The 18,593-nt window shown below is 37.2% G+C and overlaps 1 protein-coding gene across 1 annotated transcript; it reads left to right on the top strand.

Annotated features, from left to right (window-relative positions):
- The first annotated feature begins 866 nt into the window (after positions 1-866).
- On the top strand, positions 867-7,361 carry LOC307166874 (cyclin-dependent kinase-like 1). Its single transcript, XM_079885617.1, has 7 exons — positions 867-1,212; positions 1,306-1,427; positions 2,849-2,921; positions 3,895-3,985; positions 4,612-4,812; positions 7,125-7,207; positions 7,286-7,361. The coding sequence occupies exons 1-7, from the start codon at positions 1,045-1,047 to the stop codon at positions 7,352-7,354; spliced, it is 807 nt and encodes a 268-aa protein (XP_079741743.1). The 5' UTR covers positions 867-1,044; the 3' UTR covers positions 7,355-7,361.
- Positions 7,362-18,593: the final 11,232 nt, after the last annotated feature.

Raw genomic sequence — 18,593 nt, 5'->3', positions numbered from 1 at the left:
TGGGAGCAAATCAGTCTTTATTTCCAAAAGAATGGAGCTGTTATTATAGCAAAGGGTGGACCTAATAGTCCATATGTGGAGGTGTTGTTCAGGTGTCCATACTTTTGGACATGATGGGCCCCATCTTGCACCCAGCGGAATTGACTTTGTACACCGACTCTTGTATCATTCCTATTTTGCACCCGACGCACAGCGGACCTTTCCCTCCACAGACGCACTTCGGTAAATTAGGGAATGAATTTGCACTCCCGGGGGCGTTTCAGCGAAAGAGGAGGCGTGTTCCAGCGCAAACGTTCCCTTGTGCTATTTTGCCGTTTCAGAAAACAATTCCGCTACAGACCAGGAAAAACCTTGTCTAAAGTCAGTGGCGCATTATTCAGATGTTATTTTAAGGGCGCATGCTTGGCCATAATGTAGCGTGTGCACAACGCGCATACACTTTGCTTCTCTCATCTACACAGATGCAGCAGTTCCCATTTTTGCAAACCATACATAATTACAAGGAAAGATATTAACACACAAGGGAAATCATTGTGGTGTCCATGAAGATGTGAAAAAATAGGCATAAATCTAGCTTACACATTTACCCAAATAATTATATGCCTGTTTAACCGAAGCTAATTTTTGGGTGGGTTTCTCCATCCCCATACAATGTCACTTCTCTGTCTTTTACGGCCCTGGTGAGAACGTTGGTCTCCTCGGCTGTGAACCGCTCCTGGCGTGTGCCTGGCAAATCCACCATGGAACAAGCGCGCCTGCTTTTAAAGGGAATGTGAGATGTCGCTCTGATTGGTTTATTTCACGTTACGCCCAAACCAAACCTATGAGTAATGTAGCTACTTCAGACCAACCCATTTTAGATTTGCATCCTGAGATCTGCCCACAAAGATTTGCGTTTGATACTTGCGTTTCAGATCGTTAATATAGGGCCCATTGTGTTTCGCCCAGGAATTAAAATTCTGTCATTTATATTGTTCCACACCATATGACTTTGTGTGTTTGTTTGTTTGTTTGCAGTATGTAGCCCTTCATGATCTCTTTGAGATGGATAAGTATGAGAAACTGGCTAAGATCGGCGAGGGCTCGTATGGAGTTGTGTTCAAATGCAGACACAGGGACACAGGTCAGATAGTGGCCATTAAAAAATTTGTAGAGTCTGAAGATGATCCAGTCATCAAGAAGATCGCATTGAGAGAAATCCGCATGCTGAAGGTACAGTAGATGGTAGATATAGAGATTGTATGCATACAAATCCCCAAACATTTGCACAATTATACATAAACATTTCCATTTTTATCCATATAGCAGTTGAAGCATGTGAATTTGGTGAATTTACTTGAGGTCTTCAGGAGAAAGAGACGCCTTCATCTGGTCTTTGAGTTCTGTGAGCAAACTGTTCTAAATGAACTGGACAAGCACCCCAGAGGGTCAGTCATATTCTCCTCATTAAAAACAAATCCAAATCTTAAAAATGAAAGGAAAATAAAGCAACTTCAATAATTATGGTTTAAGATATTTGGGCCCTATAGAAGATTATCTATTTTTCTTCTCCTTTTGAACTTTTCTTTCCTTTTTCTTACCATTACCTTTCACTCCCATATTCAATGACCAACGCAATAAAATCAACCAAATTTCATATACGGTTATACAATTTCATATGTTTATACTGTTATCTCTAAAACCAACATTAAATTAGAACTGTCCCTATTATGAATCTATTCTCATTGCAAAAATGTTTGCCTTTGTAATCTTGCATTCATAATAACTTGTCCCACCCTAGAATCAACTTTCCTTTCAACTACACCAATCTCTCCTTTTCAACACCTCCTCTCTCACGAACTGAAATGCCCACTTTTCATAAAGTAATCGATTCCTGATCTGACCTAACGTTTTTTCGTCAACAGTCTTGTTTTTCAAAGCTCTTAAGCTGGTCAGGCCACAAAGGTTGTGGCTGCCCAGCATTCTCTCTCTTCCCAGAAGGCCTTTCAGTCGTAACCTTAGCTTCTCTTGAAAACAAAGGAACTGGTTGCCATGGACTACATGCCCATGGTTACTACAGATATATGGGAGCTGCAATGATCTTTAGAGAACAAGAGAATTTAACTGCTGTTAGATCCTGCCAACTACAGAATGGCAAAAATGTTTAATCAGGAAAATCTAAGGGCATTTTCAGACCTGCATTTTCCTTTTCTGATACAGGGACTTAATTTGTTACAATGTTGCAATTTCTTATTAGTTCGCTTTCACATGACAACAATTCAGAGCGTACCAAATTGTTTTGCACGTCACATGTGATTAAAACTGTCCTTTTATTGGTCATAGTTTCCTCTGTGTCATCCATCAAGATGTATTGACAAGTTCGCTCTGCAAGCTTATTGTGGCTTTATCTGTAGCTGTTGAGATGCACACAAACACACAAATGAATGTAGCCGTCATTCCCACTCTTACTGATAAATTGAATATATTTAATGATATTTCAAATTTATATATAAATGTATTATTACATTTTTTATATAACACATTTCCCATTATGAAATATGATACCGCTTGGTTTGTTGGTCCATTGGGTCTGAATGCTTTCTCACCTCAACTGAACCGCCCCAATCTTTGTTTCCAATCGGGCTGAGACCACCTCAGTCAGGTGATTTTGGTGCGATTGTTTTGGTGCGGATCCGAGCGCGATTGCTGTGTTCATATATGCATAAACAAACCGAACTAAGGGAGAAAACGCATCAGGTGCAGGAACCAATGAGCCAGGTGTGAAAATGCCATATAGTTGATTTATGTCTGTTTCTTGGTCAGCAGCCTTAGTCTTTAAATTAACATTTGTCCTTTTTTCTCTCTTCAGGGTTCCTGAGGCACAACTTAAGAGCATTGTGTGGCAAACTCTACAAGCTGTAAACTTCTGTCACAAACACAATGTCAGTATGCCCCGCCTCTCTTTTTTAGCCTACCAATGTTGTGTCAGTTATGACTTCTACAGACAACTGTGAAAAGTTGCACTATTAAAGAGCCTTTTGGGAGGAATGAGGAGACTAATTTTTTCAGTCTTATGACCTACACCAGGCTTTCCGTGTGCTTTAATGTAAAGATTTTTCAGTGGCTCTTTCTGCAAGTTATGATATGCCATACCAGTGGCAGGCAACAAGTGTTTGTTTGTTTGTGTGTGTGTGTGTGTGTGTGTGTGTAATAAGCGAATCATTCATTCATTTAACCAATTTTATCAAAAACATTGATTCATAAGGAACAATAGCCAAAACAGCTGCAAGTTACTCAATATTAACTTTTTGTTTATTCAACTTTTACTGTGATATTGCTTACCTATATAGGAATATGACTAGCTGTGAAACATGAAAACATAATATGGACCTTAATTGGAAAATGACATGCATGCACAGTGCACTATGCGTACAGTCGCTGTGTCTGAAATTTTCAGAGTAAGTATTACATTTGATGAGGAACTTACTAGGTATGGATACATATAATATGAATGCAATCCTTACTACAACTGCCATATTGTCATGTGACCTACCACGTCATATGTGCAGCTTCCATGCATTTACAAATGGTCTCCTGTTGCCTCATCATGGGATTGTAATGTCCATTGAATGCACACTTCAGAATCTTGGTGGAAGTAGTAAATCATGAATACTATGAATTTGAACAGTTCAGATACTGCTTTTTGAAAACTATAAAATAGGCATATTCGGACACAAGGGAATGACACTTATTGTGCTAGATTGTTGCTAGATCAGTTCTATTGCCTGTGGTAAGATATTAATTATTATATTTTTAGAAAGAAATTGTCTTTTTACAAATCCCTGCCTTGTAGTAGTGTATGTGTATTTTGTGTATGTATCTCTGACAGTGTCACTCTTTGTATGTGTATACTAGTGTATCCACCGGGACGTAAAACCGGAGAACATTCTTCTGACCAAGACTGGTGTGATCAAACTATGTGATTTTGGCTTTGCTCGCATCCTCAGTAAGTGACTTTGTCTAGCTCACACACTCTCTAGCCATTTATGTGCATTTAGCATCTTCACTTCATTAATGACTAATTTATACATCCTACCTATATCAGCTGTCATGCGTCCTGAGCACACTTTCAGAGCAGCGTGAAGCCTCACAGGTGCAGTCAGCCAGTCAGGGTCAGCTTACATCATCCTTGGGTTTCAGTGTATTGTTACTATAGGCTAACACAAGGTCTATCCATCAGCATGTTGTAATCCTTTCTGTATGATGTACATGTAATTCTGAATCTGTGCATGTGTAGCTACTTAACCATGTTTTGGGCACAAATTTGTACCCAGAAGTAAGCTAGACATGGCAATTGCTCCCAAAACTGCCTTTTGGGTATGTCCTCATTTGTAAATAAAAGTAAATAAAGGTTTTTTTTAAATTAGCTAAACTACAGATAGTTATGATGTGGGTTAGGTTATAGTATTTAGAACTAGCTGTTAATAAAAACAATAAAAGTCTATGTAAGTTCCCCATTTTGTTAAAAGCTCTGTGTGTGTGTGTGTGTGTGTGTGTGTGTGTGTGTGTGTGTGTGTGTGTGTGTGTGTGTGTGTGTGTGTGTGTGTGTGTGTGTGTGTTTGTGTCAAACAGCTGGTCCAGGTGATGATTACACTGATTATGTGGCAACACGATGGTACCGGGCCCCAGAGCTCTTGGTCGGAGACACTCAGTACGGTCCCCCAGTTGATGTCTGGGCCCTTGGTTGTGTCTTTGCTGAACTGCTGTCTGGAAATCCTCTTTGGCCAGGACGTTCTGACGTGGATCAGTTGCACCTCATTCGACAAACTCTGGGTACTAAAAGAGAAAGAAAGGAGAATGTTTGTGCATTTAAAGTTGTATACAAAAGGGTCCAAAAGTCTGAGACCACTTAAAAATGTGCAATATAACTATTTAAATTTGAGTGAATTTAAACCTGAAAATATATATATATATTTTTTTAAATAATGTATTTTACCGTAAAACTAACAACAAAATATCTACTCTAAATCTAGGTCACTACTCAATAAAGCTCCATCAAGAAAAGATCAGATATCCTTGCTTCTATTGGAGCACACAATATGCTTTTTTGGAACATTCCTTAAATGTGACTGGAATAACATGGATCACAGAACACAGCCACTATAAAATGATTGTCTGTGTTTTTTCCCATTAGCTTAGTAATTGACTGTTTACTTGGCCCTGTAAGTTCTGTGTTTGTATAATGAACATAAAAATAGAGTTTGTTTAAATAACCGAATTGTACAGAACACAGTAGTGACACAAGTGGTATTTATTTTGTGGTTCTTAATGTGACATTAAACATTGATTCAAGATATAATAACTAAAGGGTTCACAATACATTAGTTGTAGAAAATGTAGAAAGGACAGTCCTATTCACTTACACCAATCAGTTGGAATCACTACAAAATTTCCTGTCATCTGACTGATGTCACTGTAAAATAAAAAAAATAAAAAAAATAATAATATTTGCTTAATCTGTTTATTAAACTTTTACAATATTTACAGGATAAAGATACAGGAGAATAGTGAAAAAATATTCTTCCCACTCCACCCCTCAACCCCAAAAAATACAAATTAAATTAAAATAAAATGAAACTAAATTTAAAAAAGCACTAACTCAATCAATAATTATAGAGTGTAATGCAAAGTATGTCAATCGTGTATGTTGAATCATTAAAGTTTAGAAATGAAATAATTTAGCCATATATTCAGTGTACACACATATATCGACAAACAAAACCTTAAAAATATAAAGTACACAGATGTCCACACATACATATAACCTATATAATCACACACTCCTGAACAGATTCAAGCCACAATCATAATAACATCTTAATGCTTAGGTTGACAGGTAGAAGCACTACATATTTTAGAAAAAAAGATAATTAACTTTTTTTTTTTCCAAATTAATTAAGCTTATTACATCTCGCAGAAATTCATTGAAAGATGGAGGGGAATTTTGTTTCCATAGCCAAGTACACCTGGCTGCAGCCTGCGGGACGGGGCTACACCTGGGACGGAGCTGCATGTGTCGCTCCGCCCCACACTTATTCTGATTGGCACATTCGTCTAGGCAGACATGATAGAATATGTGTTCGTAGTTGGTGTAGGTCAGAGTAGTGCATGGATTGATGAATGAATGTCATCAATCAAGTTACAAAACTGTAAAAGAGTGTCAGGATAAACAGAGGACCCAAGAGTGAAGGCAGGTACAGAAACGAAGTTTAATAGAAAAGGGAACAAAAGCTTTCTGCTGTCAGGCGGACGCAGAACTGGTAAACACAAAAGTCGATAACTTGGCTGGTGAAACACAACATCAGAGGTCCCCGAGTTTGGTAACAGCGGTCAGCAAGGATGACAGTCTTAGGCCAGTAGTTGCAGATATGCAGGTAGCGGTGAGGTTGGAGACCACGAGCAGCAGGATGGCTGGGCAGAGAACAGTCTAAACAAACACGCAGACAGGACAAGACAAGGTTCTCCAGAAGTGGATTATTTGAGTAGAAGGTAACTGGTACAGTTGTATGTATGCCTTGTCATGTTACTGATAACGATACTGATACATCCTTTTCATTTTCCTTTCTCATACTAAGAAATAATCAAAATGATAAATAAATTATTTAGCTTAATTCATAATTCATTCCTCTAACTGAAGACCTCCTGTTGTGGATAATCAACCAATTCCTTTTTTTAAATGTTGTGGGGTCATTCGTGTGTTAGTCGAAAGACCAGCTTAATTTACTAAAACAATCATTTCAGGGACATTGCGAGTTACAGGCTAATGAAGGCTTTGTGAAACCGCACAGTTTTTCCAGTTTTTTTTTTAATTACATACTCCTTCCTACACCAACTATGAACACATTTTCTATCATGTATAGCTATGAAAGACGATGGAGCCAATCAGAGTAGGTATGGGGGTGTATCTGCAGGCTGCAGCCAGGTCCTTTTCTCCATAGCTGGAGAAATATCTACACTACAGACAATACTGTCCTGTGGGACATTTTCAAGGGGTCAATTGTAAAAGTACTAAAGTTTAGTCTAAATCTCTATAAAAAGCCAGTTATACACAGGCTCCTAACATCTAAACTTTGACCCCCTGATAGGTGACTTGATCCCACGTCATCAGCAGGTGTTCCGGTCCAATGTCTTCTTTAGCGGAGTCAGCATCCCCGAGCCTGATACCATGGTAACATAAATACCTACACTTAAAAAAAATAAAAAAAATTGTGAAAGGTAACTAAATTTGATATTGTTGTTGTTATAGGAGCCGCTAGAGAAAAGGTTTCATGATGTTTCTCCTCATGCTATTACTGTGATGAAGGTGAGATGTTAATACAGACATAAGTATCATATACCACTTTTTCACAGACAGTGACATTCTTAACCTCTGCCATTCATGATGTTTACACACCATTTTTGAATTAAGCTGAGACCTTTGGCAGTCAAACAGTAGAGCAGGACACTAACAATGCCTAGATCAGAAGACTGATTCCCAGGGAATGCATGAACTGATTAAATGTACATCTTGAATGAAATGTAAGTTGTTTATAAAAAGCATCTACGGAATACATAAATGTAAATGCATAACATGAGTGAGTTCATAATAACAGAATAAAAAATTTTGGTAAATTGAGGATAATATAAGTTCTGCTCTCAAAATCATTATGGTTACTCACGTAACCCTGGTTCCCTGAGATTACTGGAACGAGCATTGCGTCTGCTTTTAGCTTGAAGAACAGGGATGTCCAGGTTATAAAATCTGATAAATGTGGATGGCAAGGACAACCTCTCCACACAGATATCTGCGATGGAGATTCCACAATCCATCTGGAAAGTCTGCTTTGAGACTGGGGGCCCTATCTTGCACCCAGCACAATTGACTTTGTACACCGACGCATGTATCATTCCTATTTTGCACCCGCGTAAAGCGCGTTTTTCCCTCCACAGAAGCACGTCGCTAAACTAGGGAATGAACTTGCGCTCATTGGGCGGTTCAGCGCAAAAAAGGAGGTGTGTTCCGGCGCAAATGTTCCTTCATGCTATTTTGCAGGTTTAGAAAACAATTGCGCCACTAACCAGGAAAAAATAGTTTAAAGTCAGTGGCGTGTTGCGCATGTTATTCATATGCTATTTTAAGGGCGCATGCTTGGCCATAATCAATGAAGCGTGTGCACAACGCGCATACACTTTGATTCTCTCATCTACACAGAAGCAGCAGTTTTCATTTCATTTCAATCATACATTATTACGATAGATAGATAGATAGATAGATAGATAGATAGATAGATAGATAGATAGATAGATAGATAGATAGATAGATAGACAATTTATTATAAAAGCATACATCTAGCTTACACATTTACCCAAATTATCATACGCCTTTTTAACCGAAGTTAATTTGGGTGGGTTTCTCTATCCCCAATCTCCCTGACGAGAGCATTGCTCTCCTCGGCTGTGAACCGCTCCTGGCGCGCGCCTGGCAAATCCGCCGTTATAATAGGAATCCGCTTTAGAACAAGCGCGCCTGCTCTTAAAGGGAATGTGAGATGACGCTCTGATTGGTTTATTTCACGTTACGCCCAAACCACACCTATGAATAATGAAGCTACTTCAGACCAACCCATTTTAGATTTGCGCCTGGCGCAAGAGTCATTTATCCCGCCGGGAAAATAGCAACAGCGCCAAGACCCGCCCACAAAGTTACTTGCGCTTTGCGCTTTGACACTTGCGTTTCAGATCGTTAAAACAGGGCCCTGGAAGTCCTTTGCTGCAGCCTCCGAAACAAACAAACAGCTGCTCTGATTGCCGAAACTGGCCTGAGCGCTCGATATACACTCTCAAGGCCCTTGCGGGACAGAGCTAACAGCGCTATCACCTACATTCTGAACAGGGTGGAGAGCACTTTTGGCACATACCCTTTTTTTGGCTAGTAATGTCGTTGGTGCCGAAATCAAGGTAGGAAGGTTCCACAGATAGAGCCTGCAAATCAACAACTCGCTTCGTGTTTCATTTTTCATCGACACTGTTGACTTTAGAGAGAACAGCCGAAGAAGAAGACTGTAGCGCCATCAGACTCGCCAAACGAGACCTACCACTCGAAATCTGAAATAGAGGTGTTTCTGCAAGACTTTAAAGGCAGTCAACCCAGCCCATTTGGGGGGCTGAAATGCCATTTGTCTGTGCCACTGCACAGACGTGAACCAATCAGGCTTCAGAATTCAGAGAAAACAGGGCTGCGTTCAGCCCTGACAAAACGTTCCACAACATTTTTTAAACAGAAACGGTGATGCGTTGAACACACTGTTCTGATGACGCAAGAGTTGCAACTATGGCAGCCGAGAAGGCCATTCTTTGTGTTCTTTGTGAAGAATTTTCGGAGCCTGATGAAGTCGGTATAAATATGTGTTTAATACTACAAAATATGCCCGATGTTACAGTTACTGCACTTGCCGCCCAGAACAAAAGAGAACATCCCAATCGAGTGAAGGGATTGCTGAAACTGAAATGGAAGCACACATCTTACCTAATTCAGACTAAAACGCATCTATTTAGCCTCACACACTGTAAAAAAGAATACATTGATTTTATTAATATCTAATTAATAAAAATGAGGCAACAGATTACAAGCAATATTATTAATTAAATTTAACAAATTAGAATTGAGTAATAATTAATCAAATGAATTCCTTAAAAGTAAACCATTTAAAATGAGTAAAATTTACAAAATATCTTTTATTGCCAACATTGAAGACACCTGGTGTTAACAAGCAGAATCACTGAAGGAGAAAACCATAATTAAAGTCACCATTGTGGAGATCAGTGTGTGTTTTAGTTGGGCTCTTGACCTTAAATTATTAACTTTAAGTTTTGTTTGGCTGCTGTACTTCAGTTATAACAGCCAGATGAACAAAGAGAAAAGGTGATCTGATGGTGTTGGTTGTGTTTTAACATAATCATTATTTCACAATCATTTGACCTGAATCACTGAACTCATATAGAGTCCAATTTTTGAGTTAAGTTAACTTTATTAACTATAATATTTTTAGCCTTTTCAATGAAATCCAAATGATCAAATCAATAATAAAAAAAAATAAATAGTTTTTTTTTTTTTTTTTTGGCACAAACACACATCAAGATTTTGCGTATGAATCTCAGCAATGGTGACAAACAGATCACCTCTGAACATAAGCTCATTATTTATTCATGCAGCAATGCATGATGGGAGCCATGAATGAGTTTTGATTGGTGGAACCCAGAATGCACTGCAACATGCTTTATAAATGTCACCATTGTTGAGAATCACAGGCTGATTATTGATGTCTGTGTGTCTCCTTTTTATGTCTGAGATACTTTTTAGAAATGATTTGCCTAATATTGTAAAAGTTAAAAAATATTATGCTGTACAAGGCCAGTGCTGCTATAGTTAATAAAGTAAACTTAACTCATAAATTGGACTCTATATGAGTTCAGTGATTCAGGTCAAATGATTGTGAATTAATGATTATGTTAAAACACAACCAACACCATCAGATCACCTTTTCTCTCACTCTTTGTTCATCTGGCTGTTATAACTCATGTACAGCAGCCAAACAAAACTTAAAGTTAATAATTTAAGGTCAAGAGCCCAACTAAAACACACACTGATCTCCACAATGGTGACTTTAATTATGGCTTTCTCCTTCAGTGATTCTGCTTGTTAACACCAGGTGTCTTCAATGTTGGCAATAAAATATATTTTGTACATTTTACTCATTTTAAATGGTTAACTTTTAAGGAATTAATTTGATTAATTATTACTCAATTCTAATTTGTTAAATTTAATTAATAATATTGCTTGTAATCTGTTGCCTCATTTTTATTAATTAGATATCAATAAAATCAATGTATTCTTTTTTACAGTGCATACTGACTTTATTTGTAGTTCATACTGTTTTAATACCCTGTATTTTCTTTCTCATTTTTAGGAAAAGCACTTAATTACCATTGTTTATTTCTATACCAAATGTCGTACACTTGCAATGAAGCTAAAAATATAAACAACTACATCATTATGTTGATATCCTATATTTTTACAATAAAACTTACGACAAACTTGTCTTCTAATATCCTCAGTTGTTGCGTATACCGAGCTGCATCGAACACATTTGTAAATTACTTTCCTTGAACCCATTGTGCGAGTTCACTTTAATACCGCGTGCTTTATATACATGTTGCTGCTGATTGGACTGCAGTTCTGACACACCCACCAAACAAGAGAAAACCTATCTCAAACCCCGTTGCACACCGGTGCAGTGCACGCCATTTCCAGGAAACATGACGTTCAACCCGGAAACCGTCGCAAAACGTTGCGCACCGTTTTGAACTTGAACGTGCCCCAGGAGTTTTCCCCATAAGCGTAGGCTAAAAGCAGACGCAATGCGAGTGAACCGTATCGAAAGGGAACCAAGACAACAACAACAATAAAATAAAACTATAACCACCAACGGCAATGATCAGAGTCCAAGCATCACGGCTCAGGTAGACCATAATACAGTAAAACCATGGCCATGTCCCTTTTCACATGTAATATGGGGGCTTTAGTGTCTCTGTATGAAAGCATTATTTTGTGTATTATATATATATATATATATATATATATATATATTTATATATATAAAATTGTCTCTTACATACATTACAGCCATGTCTTGCAACTAGACAAATATGTTTTTAAAATCATTAGGATTCATAAAAATGAAGGTAACTAATTGTGAGGACTGAGGTGAGAGGACGCTGGCGCACTGTGGCTGCCGCTTCTCCGTCAGCGCGTTAAATTGTTTATTTTAAGGTGCTGTTGACTGGTTTTATATCGGCTGATATCTGCTAATATGCGGCTTTGCTGGATTTTATTTGTTTTTATACTGGCATTATTTGGTGTCTACGGCAAGATTCACTTCTACCTCCCGGACTGCACTATGATAAAATACTCTGCCACGGAACTTTTACAGCTTCGTTATTTTCTGCCCCCTGTCACTGGTGTTTCGGAAATACAACTGCGATCGCTACAACTTCTCCGACGGCCAAAGTACGTTCATCGTGGCTCCCGCCGGAACCTGCATTCAAGCGGAGCAGATATAAACACAGTTTGGTCTCAGAGGCGTCTGGATCGTCGCCATTTATCTTTGCGTCATGTCTGCTCTGCTAATTTCTCCTACCTCCAGAAGTCTACTCCATCCAGCTGTGGTGTCCGCCTTGACACAATCAGGTTTGCATATCTGAACACTCGCTCTATTAAAGGATAATTCCGGTATTTAACACTTTGAGTCTATTTTTTAGTTTGTTCTGGATGAACTAGAGTGGTGGACAAAGAAATTTTGACAATGGTTCCTGTCTCGACTTTTTTTTTGACTATTTTAGAATTGCCCATGACCGCTTTAGAATGGGAGTCTATGGCCATGCACAAACATGTCCTTAAAACAACCCTTAACGTTCGTTTTCAAAACTGTGCAACTCACCGAGTGGTTAGTGGTGTTCGTTGATGTTCCAAAACAAGTAGAGTAGCAAAATACAGTTTCTGTCGTGTTTTATTTGGCATTTTGTAAAATCCCATTGATTTCCGTTGGAGGACTCATTGCTCGTATGATATTACATACTCATATCCGTACGAATAGCCTATTAGAAAGATTTCAATCCGGGTTTAGATCTGGACACAGTACAGAGACTGCTCTGGTCAGGGTTCTGAATGACCTCCTTGTTATAGCTGACTCTGGGGCTTGTGGTATTTTGGTCATGTTAGACCTTAGTGCTGCATTCGATACTATATGTCACAGTATATTATTGGACAGATAAGTGGACGGTCTGTCTGGAACGGTGTTAAACTGGTTTGAATCTTACCTCTCAGGTCGTTCACAATTTGTCTACCTGGGTTCAAACAGATCTCAGACTGTTTCTCTGTGTCAGGGTGTCCCTCAGGGATCAGTCTTGGGTCCTACTTTATTTAGTGTTTATATGTTGCCTCTCGGGCAGATCATTCAGAAATATGGCCTGAGCTATCACTGCTATGCAGACGACACCCAGATTTATATCAGCTCTCAGCCTGATCTTAATTTTTCCTCTTCAAACCTGTCTGACTGTTTGCTGGAAATTAAAGGGTGGATGAAACTCAACTTTCTTAAACTAAACTGTTCCAAAACTGAAGTCTTATTAAATGGCACTCCTTTGAATGTCAGTAAATGTAAGGATTTTTGAATCTCAGTAGACAATACCCAATTGTCCCCTTCTGGCCAGGTTCGTAACTTGGGCGTTATTTTTGATACCCAGCTAACTTTTAATTCTCATTTTAAAAACATAATGAAGGTTGCTTTCTTCCATCTGAGGAACATTGTGTGCATTAGACCGTTTCTCTCTAGGCCTGATGCGGAGAGGCTTATCCATGCCTTCATCACGTCAAGGCTTGATTATTGCAACTCTCTCTTTGCGGGTTTACCAGCAAACTCTATTAAGAGGTTGCATTATATACAGAACTCTGCCACACGTGTTTTGACTCACACATCATCACGCCATCACATTACACCTGTGCTCCAGCAACTGCATTGTCTTCCAGTTCAGTCACGTATTGATTTTAAAGTTCTGATTTTAACTTATAAAGCAGTACATGGGCTGGCTCCAGATTACATCTGTGATTTGCACTGTAAAAAAAAAATCTTAAAAAAACGGTCAATGACTGTCAGCTACGGCTGCCAAACAAAAACTATGGAAGTAAAAGAATGTCAAATGTTTTTGAAACAAAAAGCCTGTTGAATTGCACTACTTGAAAAAAAAATAGGCATTGCATTAACCATGCTTGCATTTTAATGCATTGTATTTTTAGGGCTTGCATTTTTATGGGCTGAAATTCAACATGGTTGAATATTTAAGCTGTGAATATTTCAATTAAAAACATTTCAAACACATTTTCATTATTAAAAATTCAATAATCCATATTCACCTTTCATATTTCACTTCCAAAATATTCAAACTGTTTAAAAATACAACCTATAATATTCAACAGGCAGTTTTCGGTCCATTTTATTTCGCTTTGCAAATTCGCTTCCACAAATTCAGTGGTTCAAATTCGACAGTAAATTCAACGGAACTGCAGGAAAAGCAGTAGATTACCGAGATACTCTCCATCTGCTTTTAGTTAACCCCACCAGCAGGTGGTGCAAAAGCGCTTGTTGTTGACGAAGACCAGCAACAGTTAGAGCAAGCCATTCATTCATAAAACTCATTTAACAGCAATGCAAGTGTATTTGTGATTATTATGACGGCGGTTTTATGTTAAATTCAGTGTCTTTACGGTTACTTTCCCTGTGTAGCCTACAAGCATCTTTCTCTACCGTGAACAAGATTATGTTATTCCCCGATGCGGATACAGATCCAATATTACATTTTTGAGGTTAACATATATTTCTCTTGGTTGTTTAGTGGCCTTAACTTTATATTGTGGCGATGTGCTGCATGCAAGCTATTAGGGTTTCCCTCAATAGCCTACTTAAGGATTCCCCAGCTGGACATATAAAACGCTTAACGTAGGGGAGCGCGGGGCACAACCTAACGCGGGGTTAGTTGTAACACGCTTGTTTTAAATACTTCCGCACATGCTTGGATGACGGATATTTGTTTATTTACTAGTTGCCATATCAACACTATAGAAAAAAAAAAAATCCGCCAAAATTATTTTCTTTTTGGAAGATATCCATAGACATTTATTAAACCATAGCAAAAGTAAATTTCTTACTTAAGTTAATTTTTCATCTCTATTTTTTGTGTTTATTTAAAATAAGACAAATCTGATATTATTTTAATCTCCAAGATGTTATTTAACAGTTGAGATAGTTCTTTAATGCTTCGCTAACTAGCAGAAGACACTAGCAGGGTTTAAATCCCAGTTGTGCAGGCAGGGGCATGTTGTAACACTGCGTTACAATGTGCCCCTATTAGAAATATGCTATTATATTCTATACTTTTATTCATTTTATTGAGAAAACGTGAGAAAAAGGTGAATAAAGACTGAGAGTCAATGTCCAGAAATTACTAATTATTTATTTGTTTTGAACTATGTTGTATAGCTGTGTTTTCATGTGTTCGTAGTCAAAACTCAAAAATGAGTTTCTATTTAATTATTAAAAATTGCCATTATTTTATATGAAAAAGTTTTTTAATTGTATTTTATTTAGAAAATATTTTAGTTTGTTTTGTATATTTTTTTTATTAGATCAGATAACATTTTAAGCTGTCATATGGTCATGTTACAATGTGCCCCACACATGTTACAATGTACCCCTCCTATGGGGCATGTTGTCACATTTCACTTCCATTCTTTCGGGCTATATCAAGAAAAAAGTATATACTGTATTAATAAAACAAAACCACATAATTGTACTAGACATGTGGGAAATTAATGTGGGGAAAAAATAAATACTCTGAACCATAAGTAGATTTGCACAAACTGAGAAAGTCAAAAAGCGTTAGGTTGTGCCCCGCTCTCCCCTATAGCTTAATGGACTAATTACAGTGATATAAAAGACCAAACTCGCAGGCAAGCAGATTGACTCAGAATAACCCGCAAAGTTTAATGCTGAGTGTTTCCCAGTGATAGACTGGCATAAAGTTGGCTTGACGTTGGACATTCGCACATTTAGGGACCGTCTCTAAAGTGTATACGACTTTGGTATACACGTTTCTAACTTCAATAGCATTTGAATAGAACCACTTACAGTCATAAAACCAACTGTAAAGTGTTCATGTAGTGTCAGGCATACTGCGCACCCTTTGGATTTTTGATATTTATTCAAATAAATTAAAGTTTGCTATTGAAGTTAGAAACGTGTATGCCAATGTTTTATGCAACTTTTGAGACGGTCCCTAAATGTGCGAATGTCCAATGTCAATCCAATTTTACATTTATTAGGCTACGTTTAGTCATTTATTTAGCAGACGCTTTTATCCAAAGCGATTTACAGTTAAACTAACAATAGGAGGACAATATGCAAGTGCTATGACTCTAGTTTAAGCTAATGCAATACACGTAGGCATAGCCTACTATACTATACTATATACTGTAGAGAGAGAGAGAGAGAGAGAGAGAAAAGAGAAGAGAAAAGAGAAGAGAAAGTGTTAGTATTGATCAAGTGTTGATTTTATGCCAGTATATCACGAAACGCTCTGCATGAAACTTTGCGCGTTACGTTCATATTACACTGTAAAAAGTGAACAGTTGGATCAACTTAAAAAAATTACTTCAATTGGTAACACCTAAAGAAATGAAGTTTTCTCAACTTAAATTATCAAGTTTTATCGTGAAAAATCTGATAATTTAAGTTGAGAAAACTTAATTTCTTTAGGTGTTACCAATTGAAGTAATTGTTTTAAGTTGATCCAACTGTTCACTTTTTACAGTGTAGTCCATCTAGCCTATATAGTAGCCTACAGCCTACATCCCCAATAAGGTGCGAGTTTGGTCTTTCATATCACTGTATTAGTCCATAAACTACGTTAAGCGTGTTGTCCCAACAGAAGGGGAATCCTCGAGTGTGAGGTATTGAGGGAAACCGATTATAATCCTGTTCATGTAGAGAAAGCTGATGACATGTAGGCTACACAGGGAAAGTAACAATGAAGTTATTGAATGAAACATAAACACAGCTTTTGTGTCTTTATCATCTTTTCCGCATATATACTGACACGGATAATCATTTTCATTTTATGAATGAATGGCTTGCTCTAACTGTTGCTGGTCTTCGTCAACAACAAGCGCTTTTGCACCACCTGCTGGTGGGGTTAACTAAAAGCAGATGGAGAGTATCTCGGTAATCTACTGCTTTTCCTGCAGTTCCGTTGAATTTACTGTCGAATTTGAACCACTGAATTTGTGGAAGCGAATTTGCAAAGCGAAATAAAATGGACCGAAAACTGCCTGTTGAATATTATAGGTTGTATTTTTAAACAGTTTGAATATTTTGGAAGTGAAATATGAAAGGTGAATATGGATTATTGAATTTTTAATAATGAAAATGTGTTTGAAATGTTTTTAATTGAAATATTCACAGCTTAAATATTCAACCATGTTGAATTTCAGCCCATAAAAATGCAAGCCCTAAAAATACAATGCATTAAAATGCAAGCATGGTTAACGCAATGCCTATTTTTTTTCAAGTAGTGCAATTCAACAGGCTTTTTGTTTCAAAAACATTTGACATTCTTTTACTTCCATAAAAACCGTAAAAATAAAGTAAAAAATCCTAATTTAAACAAAGTGCAAAAAACTTTTACAGAAATTTTCCTTAAATGTTTTACAGAAAAACACTGTTATTTTACTGAATTATTACGATCAAACACCTTCACTGTAAAAGAATCCCATAAAAAAACAGTCAAATGACTGTCAGCAATGGCTGCCATACAAAAACCGTAAAATTAATGTATTATAATTAATGTAAAATTAAATTAATATCCTAATTTAAATAAGTGCAAAATACTTTTACAGAAATCTTCATTAATCTTTTTTAACAGAAACACACAGTTAAAACACGGTTATTTCACATTTATTTTCTGATTTTTTTACTGAAGTTATGCAGTTAACTACATGCATGATTTGCTGTGACTATACGTCACTTCATCAGCAACTACACTTACTGTCTGATAAATAAAGCAACACACAGCATATCTTCAGGGTTCCTCTGCTCATCCTGAACTGAAGCTCAGGCTCTACTCTTCAACACAATGGTGACACACGAAACACACCATACAGAAACACTTTAAACCCCAAAAGAACATTAAACACTACCAGATCTCTCAGGATCTCAGCATCTTCACTTATTACGACTTTATTTCTTTCATACTAACATTCTTATTGAGAATTAACAGAGGTTTAGAAGTTGAAGTTGTATTGAAAAGAATAAAGTTTGATGTCACCATGATGGAGATCAGTGTTTGCTTTAGTTGGGCTCTTGACCTTTTAGTGTTTAACTTAAGTTTTTCTCTGGCTGCTTTAACTGTGTATCTCTGATGCATATTAGTTATGGTAGGAATCCAAGAGAAACTCAGATCAGATGATGTTGGTCACTTTTTAGTGATAGTAATCACCATGTAATGTCCTGCTTCATTGATACCATCTGAAGTGTAATATCTGATTAAGTCGATAAATATTAGTTGTTAATTTTGCATGACAAAATTGCTATAGATGATCCTGCAGTGCTGTGATACATATTTATGAAGTCATTATACAGAAAATGTTTTAACAGGATCATATAGACTCACTCAGACATCAAGAATCAGCGTATGATTCACAATGGTGACAATGAAAAAAAATCTGAACTACTATAAAGTCACAAAGGCTTTGTTGGTTGTCACCATTGTTGATTCTTGATGTCTCTATACTACTAAAAAAATAATGAACCAGCTCAAAACTTTTTTTGTATAATACATAATTTTTTTAATTTTATATTGTTATAATACTGATGACACAATATTTCAAGAGTCATGTGAAAAATTATGACATTAACTATAGACTTTCTATAAAGCTAAAGTCCATCTACATGTTATTTAAGCTAAGC

The sequence above is a fragment of the Squalius cephalus genome, assembly GCF_949319135.1.
Source record: "Squalius cephalus genome assembly, chromosome: 11".
Taxonomy (NCBI): Eukaryota; Metazoa; Chordata; class Actinopteri; order Cypriniformes; family Leuciscidae; genus Squalius; species Squalius cephalus.
The sequence above is the reverse complement of the archived record's forward strand: the minus strand, read 5'-3'. Positions and strand labels throughout refer to the sequence as shown.

Coding starts and splice junctions, on each gene's coding strand:
- LOC307166874 (XM_079885617.1), top strand. CDS start 1,045: ATGGATAAGTATGAGAAACTGGCTAAGATCGGCGAGGGCTCGTATGGA. Junction 1,428..2,848: donor CTGGACAAGCACCCCAGAGG/GTCAGTCATATT, acceptor TTCTCTCTTCAG/GGTTCCTGAGGCACAACTTA. Junction 2,922..3,894: donor ACTTCTGTCACAAACACAAT/GTCAGTATGCCC, acceptor TGTGTATACTAG/TGTATCCACCGGGACGTAAA.